Source organism: Pan paniscus, chromosome 17 (assembly GCF_029289425.2).
Source record: "Pan paniscus chromosome 17, NHGRI_mPanPan1-v2.0_pri, whole genome shotgun sequence".
In the NCBI taxonomy this organism is placed as follows: domain Eukaryota; kingdom Metazoa; phylum Chordata; class Mammalia; order Primates; family Hominidae; genus Pan; species Pan paniscus.
Genome location: NC_073266.2, coordinates 35,821,722 through 35,845,006, shown reverse-complemented (window position 1 = coordinate 35,845,006; position 23,285 = coordinate 35,821,722). Strand labels below are relative to the sequence as shown.

Sequence of the window (23,285 nt, the reverse complement as noted above, 5' to 3'; positions counted from 1 at the left end):
AGAGAGATTGAAGAGGCCATTGCATCTTTTGCAAGGAGCAGGCCAAAATTAAAACTCAGCAATAACTTCAAAAGACCTACTTAAAACATAATGGCATATGGGATTTTATTTCAGCATAATGAAATGTTTTGGAACTGGAGGTGATGGTTACTGTATTAAATGCCACTGAATTACACACTATAATTTTATGTTAAACTTTATGTTGATTTTTATGTTGTATGTTTAATTTTATGTTAACGTCATTTTAACCTAAGTATTTCAGTTTAACCATTTTAAAGTGTGAATTTCACCTCAATTTAGAAAAATGACAAGCAATGAAGTGCTGTGTTAAAGTCAGTAGAACAGAATAAACATAAGAAATACAGGCAGAGAATCCTAAGACCAAACAGTTGAAAAGGATTAAGAGAAATTGATACTTCTGGATAACATAGCATAAAAATACAACCTACATATGAATTGTTTTCAAAAAAAATACTGCAGTAAACTAAGTGTACTTGTAAAATGTTTAAATAATAGCAATGAATTTCCAGGATAGATGAGCAAATCTTGAATTTTGCAAGTATTCAAAACCAAAAGCAGGTTATAGTCTACACTTACAGAAATTTGATTAAAAACTAGTTTTGTTTCTGTTTGACAGTATATTAGATTTAAAATGTTATAACTTCAGTTTTTCTCCAAAAGTGACTCCTCCTATCACAGTGTGTAGATGCTTCAGGAGGGATATTTTGTAATTAAATGTTATATGTCACCCACATTCCTATGTATTTTATAGGTACCTCTTAAGGAACTCCTGAATGAAACTGAAGAAGAAATTAATAAAGCCCTAAATAAAAAAATGGGTTTGGAGGATACTTTAGAACAAGTAAGTAATAAAACATAAAAAGTCATAAAAAGCGAAAATTAGATTTTAAAACCTAAAATTAAATGTTATTTATGGTTTCTGATTGCTAAGGAATTAATTTTTTAACAAAACTATGAAAAAATGAGAATTGGGTATGCCCTCGACAGAAATATTTGAAGTAACTTATTAAGACATTTAAACATCCTAGCCTTCACACATCACATATGATGAAGCGAGATGAAACTAAGTAAATTTTCCTTTTTTTAATAGAGAAGTGCCTCTAACTTGAGATAATTTAATATTTTTATACTAAAAGAGGCTTCAAGTGGCTACCTTGAAAGTAGGCAAGTATAATTACGGCGTTAGAAGCTAATTAGCTGTGATAGATTAAGAGGTTTCTTTTTACCAAGTTTTTGGATTCTGGATCATGGAATTTCAGGAGAACTCAAATTCCTTTCGAAGTCTATTTCCAAAAGTGAATTTCAGGTAGTCTCTGCTTCTGAGATCCTTAATATCACCTATATCCCTGAAAAGGAAAATTCTATTATTGTATTTAGTAACCTTTAAAGTAAACATTGTTAGTTAAGAAAAGTTAAGCTACTTCTCTAATGCACACACAAAGGATTTCATTTATAGGACACCAAGCAGTTAAAGGAAACCCCTTGTTAATTCAGCTCTTCAGGAACTACTGTGATCTGGCTAATAGATTTCAAGATATAAAATGAAATTTTATGTTTTCTCAGAAGAGAAGCTTGTTTATTTTTTCTCAATCTGGAAACAAAACCTATGGCATTTCACAAATAATTATGCTAGTAACCCACAGAAAGACATTTTTCCAATATTAATAAATTCTATCAAGACTTACTTTGTATTAGAATTTTTACATTCTCAGAAAAATAGAAAAATTTGTAACATTAGATAAGTGAAGAGTTTGATCACATCATACTATTATTGCTGTAATTTGTGGTTTCTAAAATATCTATGGAGAAAAGATGAGGAATTTGCTCCCTGGGACTGCTCCCTGGGAATGATGATTATTTGCAGTGAAGTCTTCCTTTAGCCTGCTTCATTTTGATTTCTGTTTTTTGCTGGAATGGGTACTAAAACCTGGAGATTCTCAAAAGGTATGAATTCCAAACAACAGGAACTTCATATCTAAAACATCTTTTAGACTGTCTTGAACTTTTTAAAGGCTATAGATGGGGGAAAGTTATAAAATGGCTACTATAGACTAGGACCCATGTTAGTGTCCTAGAGATAAATACATCCTTCAGGCACTTCCATATAGAGAAAAAGGCTGACATAGGTACAGTTATGCTCATCAGATTTTTAGGTTTACAAAACCCTTTGGGCTACAGGAAAACATGGCTTAGAGGGGATGCAACTGAAAATGTTAGGAGACTTAAACCAATGTATAGTAGAACTAGAGGGAAGGAAACAGGTTTAGGAAATGTTAAGGAGGTAGAACCCAAGGATTTCATGGCTGAATGTGCAAGCCTGAGGAGAAAGAAGTATCAACATGACTTCCATATTTTTGATGTGGGCAACTGAGTGAATCATAGTGCTATTAACCTAAAGGAGGAAAACTTAAAGTAGGGTGTGGTGAGATGTTGAACTTGCTGTCTGTAGGATATCCAGGAGGAAGCAGAAGCTATAGATTCAGAGTGTAAGAAGGAGATCAGGGCTGAAAATACAGATTTGATGGTCATTAGAGCATATGTAATAATTGAAGCCATATATGTGGATGAATGTGGAGGGGAAAGTGGCAGAGGATTGAATCCTAAAGAGTAACAACATTTAAGGGACCGGCGAAGGAAGGAGATTCTGGGAAAAACTCTTAGAAAAAGTGGACAAAATTAGTTGGAGAACAACAGAAGAGAATATGTTTATATATATATATATATATATATATATATATATATATGTAATATATATAAGCCAAAGTAGGGGAAACTTTTCAAGAAGGGAGAGATCAGTAATGTCATACAGAGACTAACAACTAAAATTGTTTTTCCTATTGGACAAGTAGTTTAAGTTAAGATGGGATGGGGTAAAATGCAACTGGAAATAATAAAGTTTATAAAGAAATTAATAAATTAGAGTAACAAAACATTTAACCTGAAAAGTATTTTAAAATAATTGCCAAAACCATTTAAGAAAAAGCAGGAAAATATAAAATGAGAAATAGTTTATAGAGATGGTGGAAATTTATTTGAATTATGAAGTAATATAGTATAAACAGAAATTTATGTTTAAAATTTTTTGATGAAATGGATTGTAACCTGAACAATAGAAATCCCAAAAAAGTCAAAATATGTAAGTAACCAGAAACCAAAGTGAAAAAGAGAATTTGCTCTTCAAAAGACTCCAATAACGGATAATTTCATAGGTCACTGTTTTCAAATACTGAAGACTGGATGATTTCTGTGACATGTAAATTATCATAGAGCATAAAGAGACCTAATTCATTTATAAGGCTAATGTAGGCCTCATACCACAACATGACAAAGATATTACAAAAAGAAGAAATTAAGCTAATCACACTTATGAATATGAATGTAAATAAAGGTTAAAGTTAAATATTTGAAACTGAAATTTATGCAGCAAATAAATATTTTTTGAGTGCTTATGTGCCTAGTACTGTAATAGATGGTGATACTAGCACAGTGCAGCATCTGCCTTTGTGAACTTCATTTTAAGTGGGAAGATGGGCATGAAAACAATTTCTTCTATCATAGCTTTTTGTAATGTGAATACAGCGCACTGTGGATTCTCATAATACACTTAAGTACAGGCTCCTTCTGAGAGAAGTGATAGCTGGGCTGAGTTGTGAATAACAAGTAGGAGTTGGCCAATGGATACACAGAAGGATGCTCATGTTCATCCACATGCATGCACACACACATACACCTTGAGGACCAGAGACCAAGGAGTACAGCATGGACCAGGCATAGTGGCTCACGCCTGTAATCCTAGCACTTTGGGAGGCCAAGGTGGGTGGATGGCTTGAGCTCAGGAGTTCAGGACCAGCCGGGCAACATGGCAAAACCCAGCCACTACCAAAAATATAAAAATTAGCTGGATGTAGTGGCATGCACCTGTAGTCCCAGCTACTCTGGAGGCTGAGGTGGGAGATTGCTTGAGCCCTGGAGGTGGAGGCTGCAGTGAGCTGAGATTGTGCCACTGCACTCCAGCCTAGGTGACAAAGTGAGACCCTTTCTCCAAAAAGAAAAAAACAAAGAGCACAGCATATTAGTAAATTACCATGAGTGTAAGTGAGATAAGGGAGAAGCCTGGAGAGACAAGAACCTAATTATGAAGGAGCTTGCCTTACTGGTTGAATTTTTTTGTATTCTTTAGGCAGTAGAGATCAATGAAGATTTATAAGTAAGGAAATAACAATAATTACTGTTATTTTAGTAATTTCACACTGTTGGCCTTTTGAAGAATAGATGAGAGGTGCATGAGACGAGACCATGCAATTAAGAGACCTATCAATATCCTATACAGTGAATAGTAAATGGTAGGGACCCAAAGCAAGGCTATTACAGTGAAGACGGAGAAAGGAGATTTAAAGATGGAAACAACAGTTTGGTTGTCCATTTGTATGTGAAGGTCAAGAAAGAAATCAAGAATGCCCAGGTGTCTTATCTTTGGGCAGATGGGTATGTGGTGATGTTCTTTAGCTTGATAAAGAATATAAAAGAGAAGTGTATAGAAGAGAGAATTGTAGGTTGGGATATGCTGAGTTTCAGGTCTCTGGGGCATCAAAGTGGAGAATGTCCAGTAGGCAATTGGAGTCGGGCTATATGTATGTGTGTGTGTGTGTGTGTGTGTGTATGTGTGTATGTGTGTGTGTGTGTATGTGTGTATGTGTGTGTGTGTATGTGTGTGTGTGTGTGTGTATATATATATGTACACAATGGAAATGTGTACTTTGGGACTCAGAAAAAAATGTTTAAGTAATTAATGCAGCTTTAGTAATGCTGACATGGAAAGTAGAAGCTGCTCAGAGATGAGTAAACATGCTTTTGACCAACCATGAGGATCAGTGGAAGTTCTGGTTACTTGAGTATCTGTTGTTGTTATTACAAGTGAATTTAAAACAACTCATTTAACTTGTTAGTTACTGCAGATATAACATACCTTTAGAAAAAGTTCTTGGTGTTAGATCTGGTTTTGAGTTCTGGGCGTATGCTAGTTGTATATGTCACTACCCTGTGTTTTGTAGCAAATAATAATAGCTTCACTAAATTTGAACCCCTAAATTTTTTTTTAATTTCATATGTGTGTAGAATTATCCTTTAAAAAAAAGTCAGCTGTTTATACATTTTACTATTTTGTGTTTCTGCAGGAAACAGTTTCCTCTTGGTATAGCTGAAGAACATTCTCTATTAATTGCTGACATCAACTGGTATCAGCACTTGCCAACAGGAAATGAACTTGAAAAACACTTTTTTCTTTCAGTTTTGGTTTCAACTGATCTTAAAGTTCAAGCTTTAACAAGATTAAATGTGGTTACCTTATTACTTTTTGAAGGAATGCATGACTATACTAGCAAACATCCAATAAAATTAATACAAACAATTCTTTTTTAACATTTTAGAAAATGAACATACAAATGAAAAGCTAAATAGCTGTAGTAGATATAGTCTAAATAAAGCTAGATTTCAAATCCAGAGGCAAAAATTATTTATATATGAATAAATTGATATAACAATATTAATAATATATAATATATATGAGAGCTTAAAAAGCACTCCCACAACAACTAGTGGAAAAACAGATATTAACATCGTTAACTTTGAGGTTTCTTTGAAACTAATTTCTCTTTGGAGAATAATAAAGTTTTTGGACAAATGATAAGTGAGAGTCCAAAAGGACTAGAAGAAATAACATTGTTCAGTTAGTTGATTGATAATATAAAAACTCTATAACTTGTTAAAATATCTTTGATGTATAGTTATGATTTCTCAACCAAAGTTCTATTTCCCCAGTTGAATGCAATGATAACAGAAAGCAAGAGAAGTGTGAGAACTCTGAAAGAAGACGTTCAAAAGCTGGATGATCTTTACCAACTAAAAATTAAGGTAAGAACTTTGCCACAGTTTGCGTAGGTTATCAAAAGCTATGTCATGACTGCTTGATGAGTCACATATTCTGACATCAAAATCAAAATCTTTAAGCTATATATATCCTATAATTTGTATCTTGGGTTAGTTTTCTCTGCCAAAGTTTATCATAAGGAGTCATTTTATTTTGTTCTTCAAAGGACATTTTTCTGGATTAGGGCTGTTTTACCATAGAAAAGGAACATTTACTTTTCCTTTATCTGGTATTTTATACTTGCATATGACTCAGTATCCTTGCAAAACTAAACAGAATCTCTCCTACCTTTTTGTAGAGATTTAGTGTTATGTACTGCTAAAGCCTGAACCCCAATAAGGTCTTTTGAATATGTAGTTGCCCACCAAGAGTCATTGTAAACTGACTATCCTGGTCAAATTCCAAAGACTGTTTACGTGCAATCTAGAAGGTGGGTAAAATAAAAAGACTGATTCTTCAACATTCTACTGTCTGACCAGCATTTTACTTAAAGTATTCAGATGACTCTATTCATTACCACTTACACAATTCATGTGAAAATTTTAACTATGCCAATATTTTTTACTTATGTCAACAAAGTATTAGGAATTGAAAACTTTTCTCTTTGCCTGTGTTATATTTAGGACCTATTTGTTTTCTTAAACGGTGTGAAATGTTTAGAAAATATACCACATAATATGATCTAAATGTGAAATATAAGACATTGGTAATCATTTTTCTTTTTTCACACATCCTCCATGACAATGCTTGAGTTTACTCTCTGACGCACTTAAATGAAAGGTTTTATGATACTTAATCTTCACAAACCTTAGAAATGATTAATTTGGGCTACTTTGCCTGTGCATAGTTAATACATCTGTGAAATAAGGACCTAGATAAGGCTTCCTTGAAGCTCATGGGAAAAAATCTTAATTAAAATATTATAAAATTTCCTGTTGTTCAGACTGGAAAATACTGCTGAATGAATCCTATGCAAGCTTTTTGAAAACGTCACATTTGGTAAATACTTCCAACTCACCAAAAAACTAAAAAACTTCACTTACTGAATTCTAGCCAGTTGACCTTGGCGCCCTAAAAACTGAACCAATTTTATTTAGTTTCTGCATCTTTGAGAATAAAGTGACTTTTTAATTTTTTAAAGGAAAAGGTATTTTTTGTTCATAATATAAATGCTCATTACAAACAATAGAGACTCGAGAGAAATGTATAAAATGGGAACTGAAATGTACCTTATAATCTACCATAATCCCATCACTAGAAACAATGGTTAAAGTTTAGGGAGTGTCTTCCAGATATACAAACATATATTTTTTTAATGGTACCAAATTATACATAGTTTTTCATAATCTGTCTTTCTCAAGAAAAGATATCATGGATATCTTTTCATACGAATGTAGAGAGAGCAATCCTTCTATTATGTTTTTATTTTACATATATACATAGTATATATATATATATATAACTTATTTAGCTAGCCCCTTATTAATTTTTTCCCTAAATTTTCAACTGAGAAATAATGTTGCTGTGAATATCTTTGTATATCTTTATGTATTTTTCCATTCCTTCCCTTTGATAAATTTCTGAAGCATTGAGTTAAAGGTTATATATATTTTAAAGCTTATATATATTTTAAATTTTAATAAATATTTTCAAATTAAAAAATAATAAAATCACTTTTTTTTTTTGAGACAGTGTCTCGCTCTGTCGCTCAGGCTGGAATGCAATGGCACAGTCTCAGCTCACTGCAACCTCCACCTCCTGGGTTCAAGCGATTCTCATGTCTCAGCCTCCTGAGTAACTGGGATTACAGGTGCATGCCACCATGCCCAACTAATTTTTGTATTTTTAGTAGAGATGGGGTTTCACCTCGCTGGCCAGGCTGGTCTCAAACCCTTGACTTCAAGTGATCCACCCACCTCAACCTCCCAAAGTGCTGGGATGACGGGCATGAGCCACCATGCCCAGCCGCATTTGTTTTTATAATACAGAATTCCCAAAGGAGCACTTTAAAGTCTCTTGCATGTAAAACAGTAAGCATCTTGAGAATACAAATGATGCAACCTGATTTTATTTAAGTGCTTTTTATAATTGTTTTAAATCCACCTAGAGTATACAGAATGTGAATATCAAGAAACCCATAACCATGACTTTATCCTGATAGGAAGCAGAGGAAGAGGATGAAAAATGTGCCAGTGAGCTTGAGTCCTTGGAGAAGCACAAGCACCTGCTAGAAAGTACTGTTAACCAGGGGCTCAGTGAAGCTATGAATGAATTAGATGCTGTTCAGCGGGAGTAAGTTTATCTCACCAAGATTTATACGTTTATTTTCAGATTATTAATTTAACAGTTCCATAAAATTAGATCTATTTTTATTTGCTTTAATTTATAGTATACAGCTATTTAGGATGGAAAGAATGGTATATAGAACTTAAGTACAACTGCTTATAACTCGAGAACTTTCCCTATCAACAGATACATTCTGTTAGTATTAGAGTTACTGTCCACCAAGAAATCATTAATCGTTAGATCTAGTTAATACATGGCTTTTAATCCCTGAAAACAACATAAAAAGTTTTAAATCAATTCAAATAAATTTGGCTATTTGTTAGTGAATTTTAATAAAATTCCACTAAGCTTTAATAAACTCCACTGAGCTCATGTTTTTATTTCCTAGAAATTATGTATATTATATAGTAAAATGTAATTATACTATAAATTACAGTCAGTCTACTATAACACAACATATGCCTTCCAAATAGTTACCATGCTGTGCAAAATCATGCCATAAAAATCACAGGACCTACGGGAAAACTGATATTGAGGCACAGCACTAACATTTCATCAGTAGTTAGGCTCAGTGGCACACACCTGTAGTCCCAGCTACTCATGAGGCCGAGACAGGAGAATCACTTGAGAAGTTCAAGAAGTTCAAGGCCATCCTGGGCAATATAGCAAGACTCCATCTCTAAAAAAATTAAAAACTCCATCAGTGACACATATAAACAAAAGATAAGAATCAAACAAAAATGTTAGCACAATGATACACATACTTAATGGCTAAGAAATACATAATGCTACAATAAATATGGGACCCTTCATATTAAAAAGACCTCTAGTTTGATTTGAGAAATGGGCATTCAGAAGGCTGCAGACTGAATTACTGTAAAGAGGTAGAAAGTGGGTTATCTGAAGTGGGATGGAAATTGCACCATCAGTACTGGATGCATGTGGCTCATTACATATGCAGTGCACTGAGTACCTGCTGTACATTTGATGTGTGTGCTTAGATGTGTGTATTCTTTTGCATCTGGATTCAGCTGGGTGCGGTTTTCTGCATTCACCAAGTATTTCTCAGGAAAGAAACTGGCATAAGCAAACATGAAATTTGCCAGATTGCGCTCATATTTCCAAACAAACACAACAGAACTGCCTATATATTTTGTTGTATTTCTTAGAAGTACTTTATAATCAAATTATACATTGTCAGGATCTCATCCTTCTCAGTTTCCCTCACAATTTTTAAAACTTACATAGGAAAAATTTTAGCCACACTATATAATAACTACAACTACAAACAGTGGCATCGTTTCTTTAAATAATTTTCTGTCTCTGTGTATATAATACTCTTGAGCAACTTATATAAAATCAATATACTGAACAGTTAATCCATAGGCTCCATGTACATTTATGTAAAATATACATTTTTTAAGTCTTAAGTTGCCCTCAAATAACTGAAAAATGTCCTATTTTGAGATTGCAAGTACAAGCCTTGTGAAAGTCATTTCTCTTCACTTCTTTATTTGTAGGCCAAGGGGAGAAAACTCAGTTGAGGTTTATTTGGCCTGCAATTTTATTGGTTTTAATTTGAATTTGAATTCCTGTAAGTAAGACTTCTACTCCCCCATTTGCAAATTTTTGTCTTGCCCAGAAAGCATTTGAGTTTACAATCCCTTTGGAGACTCAGTTACAACCCTTTGCTCCAAAGCTTTATATGTTAAAACATGAAGTTTTGGTGCTCTTTTGTTTTGTTGCTTGCAAAGGATCTTTGAAAATGTTTATATTTCTCTTTTAATTATTGATAGTGGGACCTCTACAAATTATACATATAGTATGCAGCAGATAAATCAATCACAGTTTGGTTTTTTTGAATGTGGAAATGGGAAGTGAGCTAACTAGAACGGATGTATTAATTTTTTTCCTGGACAACTTAAACAAGAGTTTTTGTTCTACAGATACCAACTAGTTGTGCAAACCACAACTGAAGAAAGACGAAAAGTGGGAAATAACTTGCAACGTCTGTTAGAGATGGTTGCTACACATGTTGGGTCTGTAGAGGTAAGTATGTGATGGTCTTTCCTACGTTCTAAGAAAGGTTTTTAGAACTTTGATATATTTCTGCTTTCTTCCATATAAATTAAATGATGAATCTTATTTCTATTTAAAGTATGATCTAGCAAAAATTTATCAGAAGAATCTTGTCTAGTGATGTGGCAACGTGATGCAGGGGAACACTTGTGCATTTTTTTTTTTTTTTTTTTTGAGACAGAGTTTCACTCTCGTCACCCAGGCTAGAGTCCAATGGCATGGTCTCAACTCACTGCAACCTCCACCTCCCGGGTTCAAGTGATTCTCCTGTCTCAGCCTCCCAAGTACCTGGGATTACAGGAGCCTGCCACCACGCCCAGCTAATTTTTGTATTTTTAGTAGAGACAGGGTTTCATCTTGTTGGCCAGGCTGGTCTCAAACTCCTGACCTCAGGTGATTCACCTGCCTCGGCCTCCCAAAGTGCTGGGATTACAGGCATGAGCCACCACACCCAGCCCACTTGTGCATTTTATAAAGTAATCTATTGTATTTGCATAAACAACATATGATGTTATGTATTACATCAACAATGTATAATGACGCTATGCCAGGCCATGTTCTACATACTGAAAACATATTAGTACATTTGAAAACTTATCGTACATTTAGGATTTCATTAAGCTTAACATGAAAGGGCATATCTTATGATGATCGTTATTCCTTTCTGTGATTTCATATAGGCACAAAGTAAAGTATTTCAAAAGTATGAGGTTTATTTACCTTATCCCCACTCTTCACACAGCTAAAGTTCACCAATAAAACTATCCCTCCAACCTGCTGCACAGAGCCCCAGAAGCTAAGATAAATTGCTGAACTATAAAATTCTTGGTTAATTTATTAGGTGATAATATATTTCCAGTTGAGTTTGGTTTAAGAAAAAAATTCACTTTATCATATTAATAGACTTCCATTTATTGAAAACATGAGCATGTGATACCCTACTACCCATCCTCTCCCCTGAAAGACATTGAACTGCTGCTTTCTTGGTGCCAATGGTCTTCACTTTTTAGTATGAAGAACTAAGAAAAGCATCCTAGATGCTATGTCAGAAAACGTGGGTTCTACCCACTTTCTAACTCAAGCACTAAGTGGTTCTATAACCTTGCCTGATCCTTTTCAACCAGTGTTATTCATCTGAACCATAGGACAAAAAATTATCTGAGTGATACATTCTCATTTTCCCAATCATAGTATACAATAATTCTGTTCTAGATGCATAAGAGAAAAGTTTATTCATAGCATACAATTGATGGCTTAGGTTGACAGAGCCTGTTTTTATGTATCATTTTACATCTTTGGGTCCTTAGTTTCTTCATCTGTAAAAATGAAGCAGTTGTGCTAAACAGTTGTGAACATCCTTAGCCCCTCTGACTTTCTTTTCTTTCTTTTTTTTTTTTTTTTTTTTGAGACAGCCTCACTCTGTCGCCCAGGCAGTAGTGCAATGGCGCGATCTCGGCTCACTGCAAATTCGCCTCCCAGGTTCAAGGGATTCTCCTGCCTCAGCCTCCCAAGTAGCTGGGATTACAGGCATGTGCCACCATGCCCGGCTAATATTTGTATTTTTAGTGGAGACAGAGTTTCACCATGTTGGCCAGGCTGGTCTCAAACTCCTGACCTCAAGTGATCTGCCCACCTCAGCCTCCCAAAGTTCTGGGATTGCAGGCGTGAGCCACTGCGCCTGGCTGTGATTTTCTATTATCTGCAGCTCTATTGTCTGTCCTTTGTTAATTCAGTAGTAACTTATCACTAGGGATTTGTGTGAAGTAATCACAGTTATCAATGTTTTAATCAGTTAACATAAAGCTAAATTTGAAAACCTAATGGTAAGTTACTATTATTTTTTAGTTTCTGTATAGTTTGGTGTTACTAGGAAAATTAGACCAAATTCAGCAAGCACTAAGTGCTTACTTTGCACTATGCAAAATTTATGATTAATCAGTATAAATTCTTAATAGCTTTCATAAAATATGGAAGAACCATAGAAAGTCAAACTAGTGTGGTTCCAATAAACAATATTTGTTGAACAGGATCAGGCAAAATGAGGAAACTTTACAATGAGTAATCAAGTTGGACTAAAGAAAACAGAGGGGGGAGTTTAGATCTAAAGGTACTTTTAGATGGAATATTTTTCTTGTGGGACAAAGTGTTTATTTGAGCAGTTCCTGGTTGGAGCCCCATAAAGGTCTCACATGTGGCTTGATGTTCTAGACCAGGGGTCAGCAAACTACAACCTGCAGGACCAATTGGGCCTACAGCCGGCTTTTGTAAATAAAGTTTTATTGGAACACAGCCACATCATTTGTTTTAGTATATCTTTGGCTGGTTTTGCACTACAGTGGCAGAATTGAGCAATTGTTAAGAAAACCATCTAGACTGCCAAGCCTAAAGTAGTTATTATTTGATTCTTTACAGAAAAACTTTGCTTTTCCTGTGAGACACAAAATCACCTTTTTTTTCTTTTTTGGTCTGTTTAGGCATACCAAGAATTATTATAAAGCTGTAATAACTAGCACATTGTAGTATTGATGCAGAAAGACCAGTCTCTGTGATTAAGAGTGCAGAAATAGATGCATGAGCATAGACATGAAATATATGTGAGAGAGGCAGTATTTCAGAATAGTTGGATAAAATGAATTGTTCAGTTAATGAAGTTGGATCCCTACCTTAAACTCTACACAGAAATCAGTTCCAGATGGATTCAGAAATTAATGTGAGGCTAACTTTTTTAACTTTTACGAGAATTATAAGAAACTATCTTTATACTTTAGGGGTTGTAAATGAATTCTTAAATTAGACACAAAAAGCACAAACCACAAAAAAAATTATTTACAAATTTACCTTTCTTAAAATTAAGATCTTCTCTACATCAAAAGACATGGAAAGAGAGTGGAAAGACAAGCCACAAACTGATAGAAGATGTTTTTTAAAACACAACTGGTAAAAGATTACCATCCAGATATACAATGGCCTTTGAAAGATAAATAAATGGACCAAAGATTTGAAGGGGCCCCGAAAATATGTACATCTGATATGTATCAATAAAAATAATTATTTTACTTGAATGAGAATTTCACAAAAGAACCAAGGTGGCCAATAAACATATGAAAGTATATGTCATATTCCACACTTAAGAAATTGGCAAAAATTTAGTTTGATCATTACCAAATGCCAGCAAGGATGTGGAGAAATGGGAGTTCTAATTTACTGCTAGCAACTATGTAAATTGATAAAATAATTTTAGAAAATAATTTGGTGGCTGGGCACAGTGGGTCACGCTTGTAATCCCAGCACTTTGGGAGGCCAAGGCTGGCGGATCACAAGGTCAGGAGATCGAGACCATCCTGGCCAACATGGTGAAACCCCATCTCTACTAAAAATACAAAAATTAGCTGGGTGTGGTGGCACATGCCTGTAATCCAAGCTACTTAGGAGGCTGAGGCACGAGAATCACTTGAACCCAGGAGGCAGAGGTTGCAGTGAGCCGAGATCGCACCACTGCACTCCAGCCTGGCTACAGAGCAAGACGCTGTCTCAAAAAAAAAAAAAAGAAAGAAAGAAAGAAAGAAAGTAATTTGGCAATCCGAAAAACCAACTTTCACTCTAGGTATATTTGCCCTAAAAAAAATATTTACACTATATGCTAGGGGGCTGTACTAGGTTGAATAGTGCCCCCCGCAAAAGTCATGTCTATCCTAAATCACAGAAGGTGAGCTTATTTGGAAGTAGGATCTTTGCAAATGCAGTTGGTTAAGATGAGGTCATATTGGATTAGGGTAGGCCCTAAATCTAGTGACTGGTATCCTTACATGAAGATCATGTGAAGACAGAGGCAGATATTGGGGTGAAGCAGCCACATGCTAAGGAACACCAAGGACTGCCAGGAGCCACCAGAAACTGGGAAGAGACAAAGAAGGATTCTTCCCTAGAGCCTTCAGAGAGACCATGGCCCTGCTGACATCTTGATTTCAAACTTCTGGCCTCCAGAGCTGAAAGAATACATTTCTGTTGTTTTAAGCCACCTAGTTTGTGGTAATTTGTTACAGTATCAGTATTTGAAATAGCAAAAAAATCAACAAAAACAACAAGAAAAAATAATGTGGCATGTTAGTTTCCCATTGCTAATGTAACAAATTACCACCAACCTAATGGCTTAAAACAACACAAATTTGTCATCTTAGAGTTATTAAGGTTAGTCTAAAATGGGTCCAAAGGGCTGTAATCTTTCTGGGGCCTTTGCCAGCTTCTAGAGGCCACCTACAGTCCTTGGCTTGTAGCTCCTTCCTTTATCATTAAAGCCAGTGCATGGCATCTTCTCTCCTCTCTGCCCTCTGCTGCTGTCCTTAAATTCCTTCTCTGACTCTGACACTGGTGATTTCCTGTTCTAAGGACCCACCTGGATAGTGCAGGATAATCTCCTTTTCTCAAGATCCTTAACTTAGTCACATCTACGGTTTCTTTTGCTATGTAAGCTAATAGTCACAGGTTCCTTTCTGGAATTAGGGCATGGACATCTTTGGAAAGGCTATTACTCAGCCTACTATACCTGGGAACAAACAAAACTTCATTACCAGCAAAATAAGTAAATGTTGATATATTCATTCTAGAATACTATGCAGTACATTGAATAAACTGCAGCCATATGTAGTAACATGAATGAATTTTAAAATACTGTATGAAAAAGTCATAGAACATTATATTTAATATCATTTGATAAATATGAAGGTGAAAACCAGGTACTATTAAGTCAATATATATTTAGACATGTGTGTAATAAAGGTATAATATAAAGAAAAGCAAAACACCATTCAGGCAAGAGGCTATATCTTGGGGAGAAAAAAGAAGATACAATTCAGAAAGGGCACAAAAAGAGAGCCTATGTGGTGAATACAAATATATTCTTTTTACTTTTTTTTTTTTGGAGATAGCATCTTGCTCTGTGACACAGGCTGGAGTGCAGTGGTCCAATCTTGGCTCACTGCAACCTCCACTTCCCAGCCTCAGGTGATCTCCTGCCTCAGCCTCTTGCATAGTTGGAATTACAGGCACACACCACCACACCTGGCTAATTTTTGTATTTTTAGTAGAGAGGGGGTTTTGCCATGTTGGTCAGGCTGGTCTCAAACTCCTGACCTCAAATGATCCACCCACCTCAGCCTCATAAAGTGCTGGGATTGCAGGAGTGAGCCACCATGCCCGGCCCTTTTTATTCTTAACTTAAAAATGTTATCCTCTTGTTTGTAAATTTTACAATTAAACATTTTAAAAGAAATTAATTTTTTTTTACTTTAACAATTGTTAATTCTCTTCACTAGAAACATCTTGAGGAGCAGATTGCTAAAGTTGATAGAGAATATGAAGAATGCATGTCAGAAGATCTCTTGGAAAATATTAAAGAGATTAGAGATAAGTATGAGAAGAAAGCTACTCTAATTAAGTCTTCTGAAGAATGAAGATAAAATGTTGATCATGTATATATATCCATAGTGAATAAAATTGTCTCAGTAAAGTGTATTTTTCTCTCTCATTTCTTACTAATTTCAAATGGTGAGAAGGCAAGGTAGTATGATTTAAACCAGAAGTCGGCAAAATACAGGTTGAGGATCCCTTACCCAAAATGCTTGGGACCAGAATTGTTTTGGAATTGGGTTTTTGGGGGTTGGGTTTTTTGGTTTTTGTGTGTTTGTTTGTTTGTTTGTTTTTCAGATTTTGGAAATCTTGTGATATCTTGAGGACAGGACTCATGTCTAAACATGAGATTTATTTATACACCTTATACACATAGGCTGAAGGTTACTTCATGCAATATTTTTAATAATTTTGTGCATGAAACAATTTTGACTGAAATCCTTCATGAGGTCAAATGTGGCATTTTCCAGTTGGTGTTATGTCAGCGCTCAAAAAGTTTCAAATTTTAGGCTGTTTGTGGTGGCTCATGCGTGTAATCCAAGCACTTTGGGAGGCCAAGGTGTGAGACCCTACAAAAAGTTTAAAAATAAGCCAGGCATGGTGGCACCCACCTGCAGTCCCAGCTACTCACGAGACTGAGGTAGGAGTCTACCTTGAGTCCAGGAGGTTGGGGCTGCAGTGAGCTGTGATCACGCCACTGCACACCAGCCTGGGTGGCAGAGCAAGACCCTATCTCCAAAAAAGAAAAAAAGAAAAGTTTCAGATTTTGAAGCTTTTTGGATTAGAGATGTTCTCAACCTACATCATGTGAGCCAAATCCAGCCGCACCCATTTATTTTCATATTGTCTATGACTGCTTTCTTACTACAGTGGCAGAGTTGAGTATATTCCAGAGAGACCATGTGGCCTGCAAAGCTAGAAATGTTGAGAAATGTTTACTGTCTGGCCCTTTACAGAAAGTTCGCTGATCCCTTGTACAAATTATACAAAGGTTGATACTAACTAAACTTTTTAATGACTCTAGGCATATAGTACAACCCACTCCTGATCCAGAGCCCTGTGGTTTTCCAAGAAGATAAAGTTCTTTCTGGCTTCATGCCATCTTTACTCTGAAACAGAAGAATACAGAATGTGAGAAACAGAAGAAATAAAAGAGTTCAACCCCCTCATTTTAGAGATGGGAGTTTATTTCTAGAGAAGCTCTGATTTCCCTCAGATTACACCTCTTAGTAGTGCTACAAGCCACAGTGGAACTTATCTGAGCTGGTGCACAATCCTGGGTACAGCCACAGGAGCCATGACAAATGAATATTCAGGATGTTAGAATGTGAGGTTTAAATTTCTGTTCTTTCAAATGTGAGTCAGAATGAAGAACATAAAAAGAAATGTAAGTAAAATACAATAAAAACTTGGAATGGAATTACAGCAAGGCTTTATGAAGAGAAGTGCATTTAGAGTGGAATGAAAAAGAGGTTACAGTTTAGGGATAACTAATAATGACAAGCGTAGTAGTTACCAATGTATTGAAAAATCTTGACTTCTGACATCTAATAGAACTTTCTTCGATATAAATGTTCTATCTGCACTATCCAGTGTGATACCAGCCACATGTAGTTATTGTGCACTCAAGTGACACATGAAGAAAGAGACTCAAAGATCTGAATGGACATTTCTCAAAATCAGACATACAAATGGCCAATGGGTATGTGAAAAAATGCTGAACATCACTATTCAGAGAAATGCAAATCAAAACCACAATGAATACCTCACGCCAGTTAAAATGGCTTTTATCAAAAAGGGAATAGGGTTCCTGGCAAGGACGTGGACAAAAGGGAACCCTCCTCCGTTGTTGATGGGAATGTAAATTAGTGCAGCCACCATGGAAAACTGTGGAGATTCCTGAAAAAATTAAAAATAGAACTATCATATGATCCAGCAATCCCACTGCTGGGTATATATCCAAAAGAAAAGAAATCAATATATTGAAGAGATGTCTGCACTCCCATGTTTATTTCAGCACTACTTACAATAGCCAAAATATGGAATCAACCCAAGTGCCCGTCAATGGATAAGTGGATAAAGAAAATGTGATATATATACACAATGGAATATTCCACCATTAAAAAAAATGAAATCCTATCATTTGCAGCAACATGGACGGAACTGAAGGTCACTGTTAAGTGAAATAAACCAAGCACAGAAACACAGATATCACATGTTCTCACTCAGATGTAGGAGTTAGGAATGTGGATCTCATAAAGAATGGTGGTTACCAGAGGCAGGGATGGGTAGAGGGAGGGAGGGATGAAGAGAGGTCAATAAATGGCTACAAAAAATACAGGTAGATAGAAAAAATAGACCTAGTGTTCGATAAGTCAGTAGAGTGACTCTAGTAAAACATCTATTGTATATTTCAAAATAGTAGAGAATAATTCAAATGTTTGCAGCATAAAGAAAAGATAAATGTTTAAGGTGATGGATGTTCCATTTACCCTGATTTGGTTATTATACATTATATTAATATATTAATGTCAAAATATCACATGTACCCCAGAAATATGCACATCTATTATGTATCAATAAAAAATAAAATTGCCACAGTCATAAATGAAATCATATTCTTCGCAACAATATCGATAGAGCTGGAGGCCTTTATCCTAAGTTAACTGACTCAGAAATAAGAAACCACATACCATATTTTCTCATGTATAACTGGGAGTTAAACATGTACACAGGGACATAAAGATGGAAATAATAGACACTGGGGACTCCAAAAGTGGGGGAGGGTGGAAAGGAGCCTAGGGTTGAACAATTACCTATTTTACCTAGAAGCCCCACCAATATGCAATATACCCGTGTAACATACAAGTAACCCTTGAATCTAAAAATTGTTAAAAAAAATAAAAAATAAAAAGACTCAAGATCTTTGCCACTCAAAACCTGGTACAGAAACAACAGCAGCATCACCATCACCTGTGAGCTTGTTAGAAATGCAGACTCTGTTTTAAGAGACAGAGTCTCGCTCTGTCGCCCAGTCTAGAGTGCAGTGGTGTGATCATAGCTCACTGCAGTTTCAAACTCCTGGTCTCAAGCAATTCCACCTCAGCCTCCCAAGTAGCTAGGACCACAGGCTCATGCCACCACGTCTAATTTGGTTGGTTTTGTTTGTTTGGTTTTGGGTTTTTTTGACACAGAGTCTCACTCTTATCACCCAGGCTAGAGTGCAGTGGTACCAAATTGGCTCACTGCAACCTCCGCCTTCCAGGTTCAAGCAATTCTCATTCCTCAGCCTCCCGAGTAGCTGGGATTACAGGCACGTGCCACCATGCCTGGCTAATTTGTGTATTTTAGTAGAGACAGGGTTTCACCATGTTGGCCAGGTTGGTCTCGAACTCGTGACCTGAAGTGATCTGACCACCTCAGCCACCCAAAGTGCTGGGATTACAGGCATGAGCCACCACATCTGGCCTAATTTTTTTTTTTTTAGAGACAGGATCTCACTATGTTGTCCAGGCTGGTCTCAAACTCCAGGAGTCAAGCAATCCTCCCAACTTGGCCTCCCAAACTCTAGGATTGCAGGTGTGAGCTACTGTGCCTGGTCCAGAAATGCATACTCTTGATCCCACCCCAAACCTACTGAATCAGAATCTGTACTTTTTATAGTGTATTAACATAAACTACATATTTAAAGTTTTCATAAGTGTTGACATCTATATCTGTAAAACCATCATCACAATCAAGCTAATGAATATATCCATCACCACCAAGAGTTTGCTTATAGCCCTTTGCCATCCATTCTCACCCCCCACACCACACCAATCTCCAGGAAAGCACTGATCAATCACCTTTCTGTTACTACAGACCAATTAGTAAATTGGTAACAGAAACAGTAAATTGAAAACAAATTTACAACTTTCTAGAATATTACATAAATATATAATGTAGTATGTATACTTCTGCATGGCTTCTTTCACTCAGAATAATTCTTCTGAGACTCACACATGTTCTGTGTATCAATAGTTTATTCCTTTTTATTGTCAAATAATATTCCATTATATGAACACGCTGAGTTTGTTCATCCATTCACCTGTTGATGGTCATTGTGTTGTTTATAGTTTTTGACTATTACAAATAAAAAGCCATTATGAACATTCATGTATAAATGTTCATATGGACACATGCTTTTTCATTACTCTTAGTTAAAAACCTTGGAGTCCATATAGCATAGACGCAAATTTAACTTTTAAGAAACTCACTGGTGGCTGGGCCCGGTGGCTCATGCCTGTAATTCCAGCACTTTGGGAGGCCGAGACGTGTAGATCATCTGAGGTCAGGAGTTCAAGACCAGCCTGTCCAACATGGTGATACCCCATCTTTACAGAAATACAAAAATTAGCCGGGCATGATGGCGGGTGCCTGTAATCCCAGCCACTTGGGAGGCTGAGGTGGAAGAATCGCTTGAACCCAGGAGATGGAAGTTGCAGTGAGCCAAGATCACACCATTACACTCCAGCCTGGATGGCAGAGTGAGACTCCATCTCAAAAAAAAAAAAAAAAAGAAAGAAATTCACTGGCTTGTCCAAAGGTAGTATGTTACCTCAATTGATTTTTCATATTCAGTTACAGATCAAACTCCTTGTTCTACTCTTTCCCTCTTCTCACTACTACACTTGATGAGTGGAAAGAAGGAAGGAAGGAAGGAAGGAGAGAAAGAAAAAGAAAGAAAGAGAAAAAGAAAGAAAGAAAGAAAGAAAGAAAGAAAGAAAGAAAGAAAAAGAAAACTCACAAAATATTTGTTTTCCAAGTGGTTGTACTATATTATGTTCCTACCTGCAGTGAGGGTTCCCGTTGGTCCAAATCCTTCCTGACGCTTGCTATGATAGGACTTCTTCCAAACTGCTCATTACTTTAAAACATTTGATGTTTGAGCACGCTGCTTGTCATAAAGTTCTGTCTTCTACTGGACCAAAATCTGCCTCTTTGTAACTTCCTCTAGTTCCATGTTTTTACCACTGAGTAGTTGGGTTATCGCAGTCTAATTCCATTGAGGAACAATTATCTTTATTTTTTATTATCCATCTTATGTTTGATTCTATGTTTGATTAAATCAATTTTTTCCCAATTGTTTTAATCTCTGTCATTTTTCCTCACTTTCAGTGTTGTTATTTAAGTCTTTCTTCTATGGAAGTGTTTTTTAAAATTTTATTTAATTTTAAATTTTGAAAGAATTTGACTTTTTAAAAAGGTTGCAAGAGTAATTCAAATTGTCCCCCTCATACAAATTCTCTTGCTAATATTTCACTACAAACATTTATTTATCATTCTCGCTCCTCTCCTTTCTATTTATTTATTAATATCTGTTTTAGAGATAGGGTCTTGCTCTATCGCTCTGGCTGGAATGCAATGGTGTGATCATGGTTCACTGCAGCCTCGAACTCCTGGGTTCATGTAATCCTCCTGCCTCAGCCTTTTGGGTAGCTCGAACTACAGGTGTGCACCACCACATACAGCTAATTTTTGTATTTTTTTTTTTTGCAGAGACAGAGTCTAGCTATGTTGCCTGGGCTGGTCTCAAAATCCTAGACTCGGCCGGGCGCGGTGGCTCATGCCTGTAATCCCAGCACTTTGGGAGGCCGAGGCGGGCGGATCACGAGGTCAGGAGATCGAGACCACCCTGGATAACACGGTGAAACCCCGTCTCTACTAAAAATACAAAAAATTAGCAGGGTGTGGTGGCGGGCAACTGTAGTCCCAGCTACTTGGGAGGCTGAGGCAGAAGAATGGCGTGAACCCGGAGGCGGAGCTTGCAGTGAGCCGAGATCGCGCCACTGCACTCCAGCCTGGGTAACAGAGCGAGACGCCGTCTCAAAAAAAATAAATAAATAAAAATCCTAGACTCAAGCGATCCTCCAGCCTCGACCTCTCAAAGAGATAGGATTAAAGGCATCATTACTGTGCATAGCCTTTTCTCTTATCTTGACTCACCTGTAAGTTGCAGACATGATACCTTTTTAACTTCAAATAATTCAGTATATATTTCCTTAAAAAAATGTCAATCTTATATAATCATAATACAATTATCAAAATCAGGAGATTAATATTGGTACATTACTACCTAATCTACAGAAAGTACTCATATGTTGCCCGTTGACCCCAAAATGTTCTTTATTAGGATTTTTTTTTTCCTGGTGCAGGATCCAACCCAGTACACACATTGCATTTAGTTGTCAAATCTTTTCCTTTATTTTTATATTTTTTTATTTTATTTTATTTTATTTTTGGAGACAGGATCTCACTCTCACCCAGGCTGGGGTGCAATGGCGCAATCTCGGCTCACTGCAACCTCCGCCTCCTGGGTTCAAGTGATTCTCCTGCCTCAGCCTCCCAAGTAGCTGGTATTACAGACACATGCCATGACGCCCAGCTGATTTTTGTATGTTTAGTATGGACGGGGCTTCACCATGTTGGCCAGGCTGGTCTCGAAATCCTGACCTCAGGTGATCTGCCCACCTCGGCCTCCCAAAGTGCTGGGATTACAGTCATGAGCCACCGCACCTGGCCCAAATCTATTTAATCTCCTTTACAACTGGATGAGTTTCTCATTCTGACTTTGACTTTTATGACCTTGGTATTTTTGAAGAGTCGTTTATAGAATATTTCTCAATTTTTGCCTAATGGATCTCATGATTAGATAGGATATCCACAGAAGTGATGTTACATTCTTTTCAGTGCATCCTACCAGAAGGTACATGGTGTTGTTAACTTTAATCAGCCGATTGTGGTGGTGTCTGTAAGGTTAATATGTTCACCTTTGTAATTAATAAGTATCTCACAAGGAGGATACTTTGAGACCATGTAAATATAATATTTCTCATCAAGCTTTTATTTAACATCTGTGTCTCTTGAATGAATTATTACACGTTGGATGCCAAAAAATGATTTTTAAATTTCTATATTCTTTCTATAATTCTTTCTTATTAACTGGCATTCTACTTAAGGGAGAACTTTCCCTTCCCCACCATTTATTCATTTATGTCAGTATGGACCCATGGATTCTTATTTCATTTTCATTTTATTATTTTTGAGATGGAGTTTTGCTCTTGTTGCCCAGGCTGGAGTGCAATGGCGCAATCTCGGCTCACTGCAACCTCCGCCTCCCAGGTTCAAGCAATTCTCCTGCCTCAGCCTCCCGAGTAGCTGGGATTACAGGCATATGCCACCATGCCTGGCTAAAGTTTTTTTGTATTTTTAGTAGAGATGGGGTTTCTCCATATTGGTCAGGCTGGTCTCGAACTCCTGACCTCAGGTGATCCGCCCACCTCGGCCTCCAAAAGTGCTGGGATTATAGGCGTGAGCCACTGCGCCCGGCCTGGATTCTTATTTCAATCAATGGGTTGTAATCTGTAACTATCACTATTTATTTTTATGTTTAAATCGTCCCAGATTTGGCCAGTGGGAGCCCATCAGGCTGGCTCCTGTGTCCTTTTTTGACATTTCTCCATCATTCTTTGAGCATTTCCTTAATTTCTGACACAATAGGATGTTCCAGTCCCATCCTGTATTGTCC

At 36.5% G+C, this 23,285-nt stretch overlaps 1 protein-coding gene across 1 annotated transcript in view; it reads left to right on the top strand.

The window, feature by feature from the left end:
* The window catches only part of NDC80 (NDC80 kinetochore complex component), a 45,585-nt gene extending 29,762 nt beyond the window's left edge, over positions 1-15,823 (top strand). Inside the window, exons 13-17 of the mRNA XM_003817886.4 lie at positions 773-862; positions 5,839-5,931; positions 8,109-8,239; positions 10,180-10,282; positions 15,625-15,823. Coding sequence (XP_003817934.2) covers positions 773-862; positions 5,839-5,931; positions 8,109-8,239; positions 10,180-10,282; positions 15,625-15,762 — 555 coding nt within the window. The 3' untranslated portion in view covers positions 15,763-15,823. The remainder of the gene's footprint in view (positions 1-772; positions 863-5,838; positions 5,932-8,108; positions 8,240-10,179; positions 10,283-15,624) is intronic.
* Positions 15,824-23,285: the final 7,462 nt, after the last annotated feature.